We start from the raw sequence: 18,880 nt of genomic DNA, 5'->3' as shown, positions 1-18,880 counted from the left end.
CTTCTTAACCAAATAGAAATTTTCTCAACTTAATTAACTACTAATCATTATGATATTCCACAACTAAATCTAGCTAACAATTATGTTAACAATGATTTGACTATATAAACTTGGATAGTTAATAATAGTTGAGGCTTCAAATTATTCCAAAAAACTTAATACTTATTAGATTTTCTTTAGGTCAAAAAAATGTTTACCAATTAGTATTTAAAATTAAATTAAACAAGATAATATGTGTGAAAAGCCATAAAAAACTGTGAATTGAGCCAAGGATAATTTATACTAATGAAAAAAGCAAAAAATTAAATTCAAATTCATATTTTTCATAGTTTTTAGTATATTTTGAAATTTCTTTCAGTTTTTTGTTCATGACTATTTCTTTAGCATACTTTTCAGGGCTATGAAGAATAATGCAGTAAATGGTAAAGGAAAAAGAATGTTAATGGATTCTGGGCACAATTAAAATTTTCTCAATGTTAATAATTTCAATAATAATTTGTTTTATTTTTAAAATTGAAGCTTAATTATAAATGTTTCTTGGCTTATCAAATCTAAATGATTGAATTTTTCATTTTGTCGTTCTAATTTCTAAAATTCAATCAACTTATCAACTTCTAACTAATGAATAATTATAATTTGTCCATCTTAATAACAAATTTTTATTTTTTTAGTTAACAATAAGAAAACAAAAGATGGTCTAGTCTTAACTTTTGCTTAATATTAACAATAATATAATATTTTTACTACTTTTCTATTTTGAGTTCTATTTTTCTGCTGGAAAAATTAATTACTGTTAATAAGAATTTTAAGTAAAATGTGTGAGGTGTTCATTTCCCTTTTCCATAATTTAATGGAAAATTTTTGATTCCGCCATAAAAAGTCAATGAAATGCAAATTGTTTTGGGTAGTAGATAACAAAACTGTTGGTAACAATTTTGTTTTTCTATCAGGTGTTGGTAAGCAACTCAAAGGAGGTGTAGGGAAATGTATTTTCAAATAGTTGGCAACAATTTGAAGACAATTTCAAGTATGTGGAGAATTTCCTTAATTTGCCTTCACTTGATATAAAAATTTCATGATAAAATTTCAATTCGATATTCGCTAGATTTCAATTAACATTTTTCTTTCAGGCCACAAAAACCGAGCTCCCCCGTTATGCTTGCCAACAAGCTGCCCCCACCGCACCATGACACCACCTACATACACACCAATAGCACCACCACCACCACCGACACCACAATTCTCGCCACAGCCACACAAAGTTCAATTAGTTTGCTTGGCGCATAATTAACCTTGGCTTAGTAGGAGTAAAGTGAGTTGCTGATGTTCGTGTCGAATGCCAGTTTTCTTTTTTTTCTTTTTGTCTTTTTTGTTGTCCGTTCGTTTCGTTTCAGTTTGTTGCACCTTAGCCGAGAGCCTGGCTAAATGTTAATTGCTTAGACAATTTGCATTTGAGGTCGCCAAATTGTCAAACGGCGAAATTGTAAATTAAAGAGAATTAGCTCAACTTTTTGGCCTAAAGCATGGATGAGAGAGAGCGAGAGAGAATTTCAATTGATTTGCGGCTATGGATATGCATTGATTAGATCATTTTACCAAAGGGGAATATATAGTTGAGCACGTATGTATGTGTCTGGTTGTGTGTGACAGTGTGTGTGTGTAAGCAAAATACACAAAACAATTACATTAGCCAGAGGGAATGAGATAGAGCGAGAGAGAGAGAGAGAGAAGAGGAGCAAGATAATGCAATTATGTGTTGAAGGGGTCCATAAATTGCCCAGGGACCTCTGTGCTGACTAAGTGGAGCATTGCTGCTGCAGCTTCTGCTCTTGCTCCTGCTCCTGTTGTTTCCTCTTGCTTCTCCTCCGTTCTGCTTTTGCTTTTTGCACATTTTTTTTTTGTTTTGTTTTTTGTGCCATAAATTATTCAATGGGCATTGTTCAAACTGGAAACAAAATGAAAATTCATTACGACTCTACTGAACAGGAACAACAACGAAACGAAGACAGGCCAAACAATAGACCGGGAAATATGAAAATGCAACAATAAACATCAGTTCTTATTATTGCTGTTGCTGTTGTTGTTGTCCAAACTGTCCACATGTTTGCAACTCATTTCATTAAAATTAATTCAACTCATTTTATTATTATTGTCATTAGAATGTGTGTTGGATCGGGAGACAGAGAGACAAATTAATGTTGATAAGGCAAACAAATATGTAAGAATGACAGACACACCTTCATCCAGCAATCACCTCACGCCCCTTTTCGCCTTCCCTTTCCACTCTTTCCGCCCACGCCTTGCCTAAAAAAGGAAATCCCCATTTATTTTGCCTTTGGGTGCGGCTGACTGGCTGCCTTTTGGGGCCCTTATTTATTGTATTTTGCCTTTGTTTGAATGCCTGGAAAGTGGCGGGGGAGAGGGGTCTTATATGTGTTTGTAGATTGATATATGCATAAATAATGAGTGATAAATACAAGCGCTGTTTAAATATGATTAAAATAATGCCCGAAAATCAACCCTCGCCAACCAAACACCTCATGCATACTTTGATGGATTGCCTTTGATGAAGCGTGGCGATGATACAAAAAAAATACATTAAAATTAAAGACCACTAAAATGCAGACGAACTAGGGCATATCCTGTGAAATTTGTAGTATCCTTTAAACCATAAAACAATATATTTTATGTTCCTAAAGAATCTAGAGTAAGTTTATCAATTTGATGATTTAATAGCGCTAACAAATCAGTGACATTTTTCATATATAGTTAGTCATACAAATGTTAGATCTAAAGGACTGAAGGACTTAGATCTACATAGTGAATACTTCCTTCCTACTTTAATTGAATCATTCACATATTGAAAGTTTTAGCCAAAAATAGAAGGAATTTATCTCTAGAAACAAGAAAGGAATCCACTTTCTATATACTTTATCTAAATAAAGTGAACAATGAAGCAAAAGACTCTTGAAAAACTTAGATTTAAAAAAAAACACTTTTAGTGGGCTGAAAAAGCAGAATACTTTGTGGCAACGGAAAAAATATGTAAAAAGAGGTAAACATATTTGATAACTTGACCAATATATCAAATCTCAATACATATCTCTAATATGAGTAAAAATCAAATTTGTACTCAGAAAATTTAGACCCTTGTTCTTTCATGAAGTGATCACAAAACTTTGCTTAGGCTTTTTCACCAGGTCTGATTTGTGAGCTTATCTCTTTTATGGTTCATTCCAGCGACTCTTCACCTTCTTTATGTCTTGAACTTTTTGTCTTGTTCTTCCCAGACAAGTTTCCAGCCTGGGAGTCCAGAAAATTCAATTCGACACTTATTTTACATCGTATGTTTTTGTATCAAAGTATTTTTGAAGAAATGGGACGTTGTCCAGCTATTTCATGTGGGCAAGAAGAGTTTTTTTAGGATCTTAGCAAATTGTTTATTTATTTATGTGATTTATGTTTAGATTGTGGATCTGTGTGAGTAATACTTTTTCGTATGACTAGTTTTAAGACTTAGACCAACGTTCAACCACCCGTAATTTTATGTTCCACTTGCAAAACAGCCAACGTAAGCCAAGTTAACAATCATTTTGTCTTAAATGTTATAATAATTTGAATAATATAAAATGGCTAAGCAATAAATTGATCTTTACGATTTCTGGGCACATGTTTGAAGTTAAAGCCTTTATGACAACTTTGGGATATTAACCTAAAACTTTTTCCTAATCAAATTGAAGAATTTTTTATTGAACTATTTTTTTAACAATTTAAAAATGAAATATGTCAAAGCGGTGGCAATTCAGTCAGCTGTCTGTCTATCTGAATGTTTGTCAGTGGTGTGTGGGTATAAAGTGAGGGAGGGGGGTAGCTTAGGGTAAGGTTTTACTGGTTTGCTGTCTGCCTAAAAAGGAAAAACGCAAAGTGCACTTGAGCTAAACACCAACACTAGCACTAGGCAACAGCAGCAACAATAGCAAACGGCAACGGAACCGACAACACTTTAAATGTTACAGCTTAACCTCGACGGGCAATTCAAACAATGCAACAACATACATCCACACACACACACACACACACACACATACATACGTTATGTGTTCCCTATGTATGTGTGTCAAATTTCAACGCCTGTCAACAATGCCAGGCAACAACTGCAATTGCTATGAAAACGACAACAACAGCAAAGGCACAGAGACATGTCGCAAGCAGCACTCAAAATATTTTCAAATGCATATGGAATATGTTACAGGATATACCCTGCAAAAAAATAATCAAGTTCGACCATACTCCTATCGAAAAGCCAACACTCTTACCCCAATGTATATAAGTGACTTTCAGTTTTTCCATCAGAAATTGCCTAAAGGTAAACGAATTCAACTCCTTGTTAAACATATTCGAATTAAATTAAGTCAAGTAAGATAAAACTCCTCACTTTTATTATGATAAAGTATGAGATGATAAAGAATTAAGTCTCTTTTGAGAAATCAGAACGATGGGAGATCTATAAACTGCTCATTGGCAGCTTTTGCTGAAAAGTCATGAATGCCTGATAGCTGTGAAAATTTGTGCCTACACTGGCACTTTACAATACTACTTTTTTTTGCTTGACACTTAAGCTTATTCACTACTTTTGGGGTGTCCATTTTGAACTTAACAATGATCTACCTACGAAACTACCTCCTGTTCAGTGTTGTTAATAACACAAGAAGACAAAAACTCTTCACAGTTACTTCCATAGCTATGGATAGTACCCTATGCATAGGGTAGATAACTTTAAAAATGTTTCTTCTTTATGTGTTATTAATAACACTGAACAAGAGATAGTCCAAAGGTAATCTTAGTTTTTCAACTTCTATCATACAACTGAATATTCTGAAATTTTCTTTGTCTTGATCCAAATTAAAAAAGGTCGAGAATTCGTTTTAATTTCAAAAATATTTGTAAATTCATTGTGATTACCTAGAATCGTAAGAATCTGGCAACTCTCAAGGATAATCCCTAGTCGCATTTTATTTCAATGGATTTGTGTGTGTGTGTTTTTGATATTTATGCAGAGAAGAGTCGGTAAATGTTAGAGAGAGAAGCGTAAAAAAGTGACAGGCGACACAAACACAAATACGCACAAACACCCAAACACATATATGCACACAGACATAGACACATGGCCGCGTTGGCAGCCCGCAAGGGACAGGCCGTAAAAAGTGTGATGCACACAGAGCGGGGCAAAGATAGATAAGGAGAGAGAGAGAGAGAAAGGAAGTGGCAGGGCAACGGTGCGAAACGTTTGGAGGTCTGTGTATAATTGTTTGTCACATGACCACGCCCCTTCACTACCTCGACTACCCACTGACCCAACTCTCATGCCATGCCATGCCATCCAATGCCTATGTATGAGAATGTTTCACCTTGATGCTTGTTTGGATTTTGTTGCCGTTGCCATTTTTATTGTCGAAATCATAAACATGAGCAGGGATCCTAACCCCAACTGTCACGCTCGTCCTCCCACCCACTATCCTTCTTTCTGTCATTCAGTTCTCTTCTTACCTCTCGCTGGTGTCAATGTTTCTCTCTCTCACTCTCTCTCTCTCTCTCTCTCTCTCTCTCTCTCTCTCTCTCTCTCATTCTCTGTGTAGATGTGAATCAGTTTCATTTGCACGCACTTGGCAGCTGCATTTGTTTTGCATAACAAATCTCCTGCCCCGTAAATTATGCAACAATTTTCACTTGAAGTTTTTCAATGTGCAATTGGCAGGCAAATAGCAACAGCAATAGCAACAATAAACACAAAACCGACAGGAAGAAGAAAAAATACCAAATACAAATAAAACAACAACTGTCCAGAGTTGACACAGTCCCCGATTCCTTCTCTCACACCTCCTCACTCCCTGTACTCATCACTTCTCTCTTGTCAATCTTGTAAGCTGTCAAATTAGTGTGTGCGTGTGTGCACTAAATGTGTGTGTGTGTGTGTTAGTGAGTGTGTGTCACAAACAAAAGAAATACATAAAAAAAAAACCAACAAAAAATCACTGACTCTTCAAGTGCTCGGGAAAGCAAAAAGAGAGAGCGGTAGCGGGAGGAGTCCTTCAGGCCAGGACAATTACCGTTCGTGCATAATTCAAAGAATGCTCCCCAAGGTCCTCTCTGTGTGCGTTTCAATGCGACAAATTGTTTCAACACGCAACTATGGCAAAAGACACAACGCAACAACAGACAACAGACTACAAAAAAGCAAAAATGGGAAAAAAAAACCCAGTGACAAAAGCGGAAGCATAAGAAAGTAGAATGGGAATGGGAGCACGGAAATACTCCTCAAGGAATTGGATTCGGGAACAGATTTTAATGGCGAGTTTTCACTTTGATTTGATATTTAGCAGGAAATTCACAATTTACAATTGACTACATTTAGCATCTATTCAATTCCAACACACTTAATCACAAGAAATCTGTATGTGTGTGTGAAATTTAACAAAGATATTTCGGATATTCCTTCTCTAGGCTTTCAACATGCATATCTGAATTCAAGGCACATTTTCCTTAATTTGCCTCAATAAGTCATGTTTACCTAATTAAAGCTTTACTTTTGGCATTTCTTTCTCCATATATGCCACCAAAAAGCTAATTTTATGTGTCTGAATTACTCTCACTTTAGTTCCACGAATGGCCATTTTTAAATTTCACAATTGCATATCAAGTGATAATGAAATTTTTGCATTATTTCAATACTTTTAACATACCAAGACATTTGTTATGTTCTTTTTAAAACAAAGCTTCATATTCAAGACTTTGTGATCATCACCCCCTTAAACAATGCCTACAGACAGAAAATCTTGAAATTTTTGATTTGTTATTTAACTTTACGACACAAAATCGTATTAAACAAGAAATAACAACTACTTTCAGGTGAGAAGAAATTTTCCTTTATCTAAATATGGGAAATGAATTGGATAAGAAGTGACCCATTCCAAAGAATTCTCTATTCTCACCCAATGTTATTGCTAGACCTAAAATCTATACAGCTAAAAATCTAAAACAAAGTCGAGTTTGACTTCTTAGGAACAAGAATATTAAATTGTTGTCTTTATTGTAGTGAATATTCTCTTACAGAACCTAACAACAAGTCTGAAATACTTGGTATAGCACTTCATTGATCATCCTAAGAATATGTCTGAACGGCCTTAATAAACTTTTATTGTTTGGTTTACACATTACTTTTTAGACGAGTTTGAAATTAAAATTGGCAAGCGCTTTTTTATGTTTTTTCTAGTCTTACGGATATTTCAGTTACTCAGAATCTATTTTGGATTTCTCACTTGGAACATTTGAAACACTTTGAATCTAGTCTATCACGGAGCCTCAGTATTGGTCCGCAGGAATTGGCCCACAGTTCGGAGCCATATGTCTCCGCATATTTTCTCACACAATTAATTTAACCATGGCTAAATTTTTTTAGCTATGCATATTTAGCATATGTCTCATTCGAATTGATTGAATTGATGCAAAGTTTTATTGTTATTTAATAAAAAGGGCAAAAGGAGTTATACATATAATATTCTGGAATGTAATCTTGTTCTTTGCTGAATTTAATATTGCCCACAAGGAAGCAAGGAAGCAAGCAAATAGCAAGAGAAGGAAGACTCTGTTTCAAATCCATTTAGCTCAGCATATTTGCAATTTATCAGAGCGAGCAACAGCAACACCATTACCATTTCCATTTGTAACTAGTTGGCTTAACTTTGTCTCAGCTGGCTTGGAAAATGATGTAATCATAGTGGGGCATAGTGGCTGACTGTGGCTGACTGTATGTATGTGTGGCAATGGCAGTACCACAATGCGTTTCGTTTGGGCTGCTTACAAAATAATTGATTTTCGTGCCCCACACATACACATATCCTTGACATAAATACAAAAAACCAGTAGGTTAGCTGTTGCCTGTTTGCACTGGGGCTTCTTTTAACCATAGATTCCATTTTCAAATGCAATTTATATATGTATGTACATACATATGATGCATACACACACACGCACAGACACACAGACTCACAAAGTGTGTGTTCTAATGGGGTTGAAGCTCTATAAAAATATTTTGAATTAAATTCCACAAAGCTATGGCTTTTAATTGAATTCGAAGGGCACAAGGGCAGGTGATGCTGATGAAAGTGGCATCATCATACATACATACATACATAGAAAGCTTAGAGAAGGGAAAGGGAGCTTTAGCGATTTGTTTGCCAACTGCCACTTTGCCACTTTGTTGGTCTTGTTGTTGTTGCTGTTGCTGGTGTTTGCCTGAAATTCTGTTTCCACTTGGATGTGCAACGTGCCAAATGGGCAAAACTGGCGAATGGCAATACCGAAAAGCATAAAAAATAACAGCAGCAACAACAACAACAACACAGCCAAACCTTAACCCACACACAGACACACACACAATCGCACACCAAAAATGACATGAACGGCAAGTGGAATACCTAACTCGCAAAGATTTAGGGATAAGGCACTGTTTCATAAATTTTATGGCATACCTTTTTGGGCAAAATGTTGCAGCTTGAAAATGGATTGTTAAATTCAACACACTCATACACTTGAACGTCATTTATTTGATTTGAAGTAACAATCATTGCATTTTCTATTGTAAATTGTAAAATGAAATTGGCCCAAGACCATTGCAAAGGGCTAGATTCTTTCTTGGACTTTTATTGCTCCACTTTATTACTTTTACAACATACTTTTTGGGGGCTAAAATGTTTAAACTTTCTTAAAAACATAAAAGTGAAGACAATTTGGCCAGAAAAAAAACTTTATCTGTATTTATTTTTGTTTAAGTGTTAGGGCGTTAGAGCTGATTACATAGATTTTTAATAGATAGACTCCATTATTTGACTTTACAAAATTTGGTAGCATACTTTTTTGCGCAAAGCCATAGACTAAGGACTTTTTGGAGTAAAAGAGTGTACTTTAATATGTAGTTGCAGTATTTACCTCTTAGTTACTTAAGAACTAGTTGGTTAAGGGAATTTTTTTAAAAGCAAAGTTCGTTGAAATCAATTTAAAATTAGCCATATAAGGGGTCTTCACTTATTCTTGTGAATCGACATCATTTGAGTTGTTTATAACATGGCAAACTTTGTGGAGTCTTGAACTCTTGCAAATGTCACAATATGTTCAAAAAAGGCATTTGATTTGTCATTGTCTTACAGGGTATACAATTCCATTGCATACATGGGAGGCTATCTAGGCAAAAATCTGTAAGTAAGTCAGCAACAGCAGCAGCAGCAGCAACTACATCCGAGTTGCACTTGCCTGGGCCACTTGTGACATGCGCTTGAGTGCTGCTCCACTACCATATATACATATGTATGTATGCGTCTCTAGCCACCATATCGCCACTCGACAAACCTCACGATGATGACGACGTCAACGACAACGAGAAAAAGTAACTGCAATAGCAAAAGCATCGTCATCGACATCGACACATCAACAGGCATCGAGAATGCGTGTTGTAACCTCATCATAAATTCCATACACTCTAAACCTCTACACAGACTACTCATTCTCTCTCTATATACCCAATCAAAAAACGACTATACAACACAAAAAAAAAAGGGGCACTCTTTCTCTCTCACTCTATCCATTCTGTCTCTGTTCAAACAGATTGAAGAATGAATGTTTGCTAATTTGCTATGCCCTTCGCCCAACTGGACAAGGCTAATTGAAATTGTTCTCTTCATCTGGCTGGTTTTTGGAAAGCAACAATATAAAAGTCATTCGTATCCTAAAATAGAAACTCAAAAAACCATTTTTTGGTATTCAAGCTTTTGCCATTTCAAATTCTTTCAGTATTTGGTAAATTGAATGCAAGAATTTTAAATGCCTGACATTAGATTTTGACTTGATTCATAGGCTTCAAATTCAAGCACTCAAATTGAAAATCAAAGTTCTTTCGGGTTCCCCAAATGGGCCGGATATGTGTCCTGCATTCAATCCTAATCATTGATACCAAAAACCTTTATGTGATTATTGTTCATTTGGTAGACAATAGGCTACACTAGTAGAGTGGCTTGCAGCCTCATTTGCTCTTAGCTCCAGCTGAAGCAGCTTCTCTTTTATAGTAGAGTCTTTTAAGAGGATTCTGTTTAATCTGTTTTGAGTCCTAAGTAGACTGACAGCATTGTCATTTCATTCATTTCAAAACAGGGACAAGTGTTTGTCGAATAACATTTCCATCACAAGTGGTTAGAGATTTCTACCTAAAAAATCTCTTCAAAGAAATAAGTTTTTTGTTGTTATTTTTACAAAATTTTTAGATACTTGCCAAGTAACGAGGTTTTAGTTTCTTTGAACAAACTCTAATAAAATTAAAATCAGAGGAACCCTTAAGCAAAACCGAAAAAACAAGGTGAATCCTTGATCTGTTACTGTTAGCTTTAGCGTATCTTGAACGAATGAAGTAGTTGAGAATTATACCTAAATTTAACATTCTTATCCTGCCTATTGAGGAACTTCTAAAGTAATAATTTGACATAATCTTCTATTTGAGGATTGACCTCGATTAAATGCAAGGTTTGACTTACATTTCTACTACATACTTAAAACAATTCTGATTCCCAATGAATTATCTGAAACTTTCCTTTAGACAACAGACCAGAAATCTTGAGTTGCTTGGTTAAGAAGCCATCTTGAGCTGAGTTCCCAATTATAAGTCTTATCTTACAATTAGAAGTCTAATACTTACAGAATTTAAGTTTTTTAAGTTTAACAAACGAAAGACATTAAAAATCTTATAATTCATTTAGTTTTAAAATAGTTTTAACTTTCATTTAATTGCTCGACATTTGACTTCTAATAAGAACAAGAACATCATTCATTTAATTTTGATTCGAAAACTTATTTGTCATAAAAAAAAAATTTATAAAACTGTTTAACGTATTTTATGTTGACAACTTTAATTGTTAATATCAAAACACGAGAAGCTAAAAATGAAATAAAAATAGTTATTTGGGCGTTTATTGCCACAAAAATTAATTTTTGTTTTTTTTTATATTTTTTGTTGGTTTTAATGGTATTTTTTTCTCCTTCCTCTGACAGTTGGCTGTCTTTGCTGGCATTGATATTAAATTGATTGACTTAATTATTTAATTGGTTTTCTCTACGTGTGATTACGAGAAATCAATATTTGTGGTATGAGCAGAAGTAAAAGCTAATTGCTGTCATTCAAACATCCATCTGACTTAAATGGCTAACTGATTCTAACTGGCTGACTGACTGACGGTCTGTCTGGCCTGGCAACTCTAAATTCTTTAGCGCAAAAGGAAATTGCCAAAAAAAAAAAACCATAAAAATCTGAAATCAATTTGCTTCATTTAAATTGAATTCAATTTGCATAAAACAAAAGAAAAGAAAAAGAACGAAGAAAAAATCTGAATTATGATAAGGTAGTTACATACATACTACGAAGGACGGAGCGGGGGAGAGACCGAGAGAGAGAGAGAGAGAGCTGAGTGGCAGAAATTGCAATATTTTTTTGGCATCATTTCAATGGTAATGAAAATGTTTGCCATGTCTTTTCATTGATTTCGTTTTTTTTCATTTTCATTTTTCGTTTTTCTTTTCTCCGTTTTTTATTTGCTGTCTCTTTTCTCTATGCTTTTTGCACAATTACCAAGCCATTTTCGCTGATGATGAAGCTCATGATGACGATGTCGTGGACTTTGAGTGGCCCAAGATGTGGCACAATTGTCACACAAAACACTTTTGGGCATGCACAATCAAAGTACTTACAGATTTGAGTGGCAACACAATAACAAGCGCACACAAAAAAAAAAAAAAAAAAAAAAAAAAAACTAGAAAACAATTTTTTTCCTCTTCCATTATTGCCTGTGGGCTATATGTACTCGATGTATACAGATATATATGTATATATACTTTGTGTATGTGGCAATGTTATAATTCAAATGAATTCAATTCGTTAATGTGAAACGCGTATGGCATAAATTAAACAATGAGTTAAATCATTTGAATTATTGCAACATTGTTAAACGCCCTCGAAAGTAGGCAATCGTTTTATTCATTTACCATTTTGCAGTTATTGTGGCTGCTGTCCTCACTTCAAAGTTTTTGCTGCATTCTTCACTTTTCGTTTTTTGTAGCAAGGCCACTTTTGCAGCTATTCAGTTGGAATACTCAATAAGAATTTGCTGAGTTTGCAATACAATTTCCATCGTTTTTATTTTTATGCCTTTTTTTTAGTATTTTTTGTTGTACTTTTGGTTATTGCATATTTTCTTTCTTTCATTCTTTTATTTCCCTTTTTTTTGAGCGCGCGCGCGCGAATGTGCACTTAAGCTTACCCAAGAAGCATTGTGTTCGAATGGGTGGTTGGCTAGAGGTGTGAGGGGAGGCGGGGAATACTGCAGAACTGAACAACAATTGAACAAGGACACAAAACAGCTGAACAAATCAAAAAAAAAAAAAAAGAAGACAGAAGAAAATGACAAGTAGAAAAGTAGATACGAATGATAAATAAAGTATTAACTTTACGCCAAGTGCATTGATTTAAGCGAAACAAACTAATTTGACGTAACAAGCAAAATGCTCTCGAACAATATTAGAGTTCAAAATGTTATGTAAGAGACTTTACTTAATAATAATTTAGTATTCAGAAAGAAAACTTTCATATTTCAATAAAATGTCCCATAATATAGTAGTTTCTTTTAGTAAGGACAATTAGAAATTGCACTCAACTTAGCACTTCATTTAGCCACGATTTACCAGTTAGTATAGTCATTTGTAGTATACTTTTGGGAGCCAGAAAAACCTTTGATTTGATAGAGATTCGAAGACTCTGGTATAATCAAATCACACATTAACGGGGAACAATTGGGAAGAATATGAGAATCTTCAGTCTTTTTACACCCAAGTTGTATGTTTTGTGGGAGTTTTCCCACAAGTGGGTATACTTTTCGCTGTTACTGTACAACTCCTACAATAGTTAGTGTTCGCCATAGGTGAAAGTAATAAGAAATATCAAAGAGTAAAGAACTTTCTTTCGGTCCACTCAAATCGTTAAAAATCCTGCCTGTGTTATTATAGGCAACTGCAGTTGATTTTATATTTTTTCTATTCATTTCTTGTTAGAATTTATTTTGAGCTTTGAATTTCCCACTTTCAACACATTTCTTAAAGTCTTCGACAAACCATCTCGAATACTAGATATACCGACCATCTGGCACACAAACTTGATGTAAAGGTACTAAAAATACAGTCCAAAGAGAGGACGTACTTAGAATGTGTACATATGCTATAAGTATGAATGGAAAACTATGCATAATGTGCGGGAAGATTTCAATAAAGTTCTAGTATAAGAAAAAAATGCACATATACTTCTTTCACTGAGGTATATAGAACAAATACAACTCGGAACGACAAAACATTTTGGCGATTCAGACCTGTGGATTCAGTATTCAGTATGTGGGAATAGGCCATTAGATGCATATTTCCTTCTAAATAATGTCTTTTAAGTATTTTAAGTAACTGATACAGTGGCCTTGATTTGATCGAAAGCCCTGAATTGAATAGCATTTTTTATAAATTTATCAAATTTTTTATATAAGCTATTGAATACGATTTTAAAGTTTTCTTTAATGTGTGTTGATTATGAAACAGAAAAAAGAATAAATTTGTTAAAATTGTTTTAAAAGTTTTCAATAATAATAATAAGCTGCCTTTTTCATTTATAGCATTTTGTTCTATGGAACATCAATAAATAACTTTATTTATAGTAAAATATATATATCTAGAGCACTCATAGATCAAATTCTGATTCTATTACAAGATCTGACATCTTAAGATTGAAAGTTTCAATTTGCAAACGATTTCTTTGCTTTCTTTTAGAGAAATTTTCTAGAAAGTGAAACCTATCGAAACCTTCCTTTTTCTGCTTCTGCATGACAAATGACAACATTGGAAAATGTTGCAGCATCTATCCAATCTAAGCTGTTCCAATATGTAAACCATTCTTAATATCCTTCAAACTTTTATAAGCTTTTGTTTTTCAACTTAATGGGTACAAATCGATTGTTAATGTCGTAAAGTTTTTGAGTTATAATATTTACCATTAATATTCAGTAAATTTTCAAAAACATTCACCACACAGAAAGATTAATTTTTCAATCCAAGGATTGGGTTAGTTGAAACTCACCTGTAAATCAGTGCCTGTGCCAGTGGGCTGTGCCAGATCACAAGCTGATATCCAAGGATTAAGGCGTGTCAATGAGGACGCAGTGGTGCCTAGAATGGATTTCTTTAGATCGATGGGAGCTGGTGGCAAGGAGTCTGTTTCTGATGTTGATGATGACTCTGTGCTGGTGGCCACTGAGGTATCTTTGTGGCCAATTAATTGGGCTGTCTGAGCAGCATCCAATATATGGTGGCTGAAGCTTTCTGAGGCTTCTCTTTTATTGTTGTTGTTGTTGTTGTTATCGTTGTGAGACAATTGAAGCTCACTATCATCAATGAGGCGACTCTCCTCGTCCTGCTGCTGTTGTTGTTGCTTATAATCCTCTTGTTTATAATCCTCTTCTTCTTCTTGCTCTTGCTCTTGATCCTCGTATGGCTCCTGTTGTTGTTGCTCTTGTTCGTCTTCCTGAACCTCTTGCTTCTCGCTAAGTTTGATCAGACGTTGGAAAGACTCTTCCGATAGCAAATCGTCTTCGGCGACCAAGGCAAAGATATCCTCGTCCTCGTCAAGGGCTTGCGAAGAAGAGGACGAGAACTGAACGGGCAGGCCACCAGGTTCCACCACCGCCGCCGCCTCCTCCTCCTCCTCCCCGTCTTCCGCCGCCTCAATATTGCGTCTTCTACGTCGCCTGGAGCTGGGCAAATCTGTTTCAATTTGTGTCGTGGGCCGTGGATTGTAGTTGTCCAGCTGTAGATGATTATGCGGCGGCGGCGGCGGCGACGACGACGGTGGCGGCAGATAAACGGGCAACCAAAATGAGCCAGAGCTAATGCCGTTACTGCCGCCTGCTCCTACTCCTCGTGGAGCTGTTAAAGCTGCTGCTGCTGCTGCCGCTCTTGATTCGTCGTAGTTGGACGGTAAAGTGGCTCCTTCTCCACCTACTCCTTCTCCTCCTAATCCACTTGTTATGGTGGTTGTTGTGCTGCTGCTGCCACGCCGAGCCCCCGAAATAAACGCAAGCGCCATCACGACCAGCCCGGGTCCTGGCCGCATATTGACCTCGGGTTCGGCGGTGCTAGCATGGTGCAGGCCCGCTTGAGACGCGCTTGCGACTCCTAATCAATGCGACAAATGATGGGCTCATGGCCCCATCATCATCCTTAACAAATTGTTGGCGTTTTTTATTATCTTGGAATCTTCTTCTGCTCCAGCCGCTGCTGCTGCTGTTGCTCCTGCTGCTGCTGCTGCTGCTCCTGTTGCTCCTGCTGCTGCTCCTGCCAAATGCTGGCTAATTGTTCAGCCAGCGGCATGAATTCGAAGCAAGGATATATCCTTTAATTTTCTTGTGTGAGCAAACTTTTCGCGTTTTCTTTCTATATATATATATTTTTATAACGAACACTTTGGTTTTCACTGGCAAAATTTTTCTTAACTTTGCTATATTTTTTTCTTTTTTTTTATTTGGAATTTGAAATTTTCCTGCTTTTGTTGTAGTTGTTGTTGTTGTTATTAGTGCACTTTTATCCTTGTAATTTTGGTTGGTTTTTCGTTGATTTTCTTTTTGAAAAATATTTACATATTTCATTAAAAAAAAATTTATATATATATAACAATTTGGTTTTCTTTATATAAAAACTTTGAACGTAATAAAAAATAAAATCAAAATGAAATTATGTGATAAATTTTATAAACAAAACGTAAATAGAAATTAAAAATCAATTATTCACGACTTTTCAAATTAATGAAAAATATTTTTAAAAACCCAAAAGAAACATAAAGCGAAAAATTTGTATGAAAATGGAAATTTGCGTTCGAAAATTGTTTTTAAATTTTTTATTTATTAAAATTTCAATTATTTTTCTTTTGATTTCTCTATTTATAATTATCAAAGTCATAAAATAGAACCTAAATTATCAAAAAAAGAAAAAAAATTAGAAGAAAAGAAAAGCAGAAAAAAAGTATTTCAAAATTTGCTTATTAATTTTATGCGCCCACGCTCTCTCAATTCTTGCGCTTGCTCTCTCTCCCTATATTACTCTCTATCTATCTCGCTTGCTCAGATGTCTTATTTTCCATTGCTTCTAAAAAAAAAAAAAAACCATTCACTGACATTTTTTGATTTTGAAGAATGGATTTCAAAATTTGAAAAACTGTTTTAAAATCGAAATGTCAAAAGAAAATAGTAAAAATAAAACACAGAAAGTAAAATTTACACCAATAGAGAGAGAGCGAGAGAGAGAGAAAAAGAGATTGGAAAAAGTGGCAAAGTATCGTGTGTTTGAAACGAAGAAGCAAGCCGAACAAACGAGCGACTGGCAAAAAGGCAAGCCGAAGCCAAAACTCAAAGCCGAAGCAAACGCTAAGAAGAGGCGAAATGCCGAAAAAAAATCATCGTGGAAATCCCGTATATCTAACACACAGACACACACTGGCACACACACACACACAGAGCAAAGAAATTTATATAATTCGCTGCTGCTGCTGCTTCTTTTTGTTGTTGTTCTTGTTGTTGTTGCTGTTGATGGTTTGGTTTGGTTTGGTTGCTGCTGCTGCTTCTTCTTCTTGTTCTACTGCTTTAGTGTGGGTGGTACAAGTATTTGTGTCTCTGTGTGTGTGAAGTTACATGCTTTCCAAGTATGTGTGTTAACTGCAAGAAGTAAAATCTTCATTCCCACAAACAATCCAAAAAAAAAGGGAAACAGAACAAAATAAGTTAAACTATTTTATGCCCTGACAAACCAACTTTCACTTTTTCATTATATTTGATTTAACGTTCTAACTGCGCACACACACACCTAACGGTATTTGTATGAATGTATTGCTTTTTCTTTTTTTTTCTCTTTTTTCTTTCGTTTCTTTTTTTGGTGCGTTAGCTGGGTTTCTTATATAAGCTTTGGTCGGTCATACCGACTAACCAAAAAAAAAAAAAAAAAAAAAAAAAGGAAAAAACAAAACTGAAGCGAGAAGAAGAACTAAAAAATTTCGCCTACAAATAAATTATATAATAACGATTGATGGAAAGCATAAAGCATATAATTGTTGTACCTATATAGAAATTGTTATATATTTTAGTATAATTTTTTTTCGCGCAGCATCAGCGGCCGCTGCTGCTGCTGCTGGTTGCTGCTGCTGCTGCTGGATGCTGCTTTTGGCTGCTGCTGCTGCCGTAACGTTTTCGTTTTCGCGTGTGGGCGGGGACACGGCAGGTTTGGTTGATTTTAGTATTTTAGACGGAGGGGGAGAGGTGGGGGACTAGTGTGTGTCTGTGTGTGTTTGATTGTGTGTGTGTGTGTGTTTGTTGAGTGGGTTAGAGGGAGAGGGGGGAGTCGTTTTGTAGGCAGTGCTAGAAAGTTACGCTTGAGGCCTCTTCTTATATCTTGATTCCTCCAATTTGTGATTTTCTTTTTCTTTTTCTTTGTTAGCACCAACAACAAAATGTTAGAGCACACATTTTTTCCTTTTCTTTTCAATGAAATTAATTAAATTTTCTTTTAATTTCTTTTAATTATATATTTTTTATTTTTATTTGGGCCATTTTCATTATTTGCATACTTTCACTTTGGCATTTTCATTTGAATTTCATTTTCTTTCGATTTGGTTTTGGTTGGGTTCTTTTTTGATGGGGTTTTTGCTGTAGGTTTTTCTTTCTTTCTTTTTTTTTTTTTTTTTTTTGGTTTGTTGGTTGGTTGGTTGGACGCGACGTTGCAGGATATTTTTAATACCGTACAATCCTGCTTCTTGCTGATGGCCCCAAACGGCACTGACTGTTCCTACAATTGCAGATGGCGCTTAACTGGAATAAGCTGCTGGCCCAAACCAAGCCACGACGACGACGACGACGACGAAAACGACTAGGACGAGGACAACAAGGACCACGAGACGAGAGCAACATCGTGTGGCCAGCGAAAAATGTTACGAAGTGCAAACGATGAAGCCAGCTGACAACACACACAGAGAGAGCATAAAGCCAAAGCGCCATAGATAGAGAGAGCGAAAAAGAGCGCGCGTCAGTGAGAGAGCACAATAGGCGTTCTCTCCAACTCTGTTAGCTTCCAGTCTATGTTAATGTTAATCTTCGGAACGGCGAATTCCACTAGCAACGGCGAATACTACAGAAAAAAAGGATCTTAACGCTTAACAGAGTTAAATTTCGAAATTTTTTGTCAAGTAAGAAAAATTACTTGCTGCAGGACACTTAATCACTAATGACAGTCTGAACGGAGGGAAACGGCAAGAGAGTGACTAAGAGAGCGAGAGAGGCGAATAGAAGAAGAGTTCATAGACATGGTAGAGGGGAGCGAAAGTGTGCAGAGAAATGTCACTCAAAAGCCGCTCCATTATTTGAGTCTCAAAACTTCTTATTTTCGTTTTGTACGCGCATTTTTCGCGTTATGGGGCGTTTTTTTTTCCTTTGCCGTCTCTTCCTTTGTCTCACACTTGTCCTAAATGTGAAAATACCCTACATATGTACATACATACATACATACATATACACAATATAATGTTGTCGGATTAATCCTACTTGACGTGTTTTAGTTTCCTTTTCTTTTGCCCACGCAGACAGTGAACAAAAAGGGAGAACAAAATTGTCGATGAATCTGGCAAATTATGTACTAGAAATGAAGAAATGATTTATGAATGAATACATAATTCAATCGTTCTAATAAGCAAATAATCTTTAAGATCTAAATTAAGAAA

The 18,880-nt window shown here is 35.5% G+C and overlaps 1 protein-coding gene across 1 annotated transcript in view; it reads right to left on the bottom strand.

Annotated features, from left to right (window-relative positions):
• Positions 1–17,950, bottom strand: part of Mid1 — a 50,096-nt gene extending 32,146 nt beyond the window's left edge. The window contains exons 1-2 of the mRNA XM_068290214.1: positions 17,228–17,950; positions 14,204–15,739 (exon numbers count right to left, since the gene is read on the bottom strand). Of these exons, the coding sequence (XP_068146315.1) occupies positions 14,204–15,235 (1,032 nt within the window). The 5' untranslated portion in view covers positions 15,236–15,739; positions 17,228–17,950. The remainder of the gene's footprint in view (positions 1–14,203; positions 15,740–17,227) is intronic.
• Positions 17,951–18,880: the final 930 nt, after the last annotated feature.

This window comes from Drosophila tropicalis, unplaced genomic scaffold (genome assembly GCF_018151085.1).
Source record: "Drosophila tropicalis isolate 14030-0801.00 unplaced genomic scaffold, ASM1815108v1 contig_593, whole genome shotgun sequence".
Classification (NCBI taxonomy): Eukaryota; Metazoa; Arthropoda; class Insecta; order Diptera; family Drosophilidae; genus Drosophila; species Drosophila tropicalis.
This window is presented reverse-complemented; position numbering and strand designations above follow the sequence as displayed.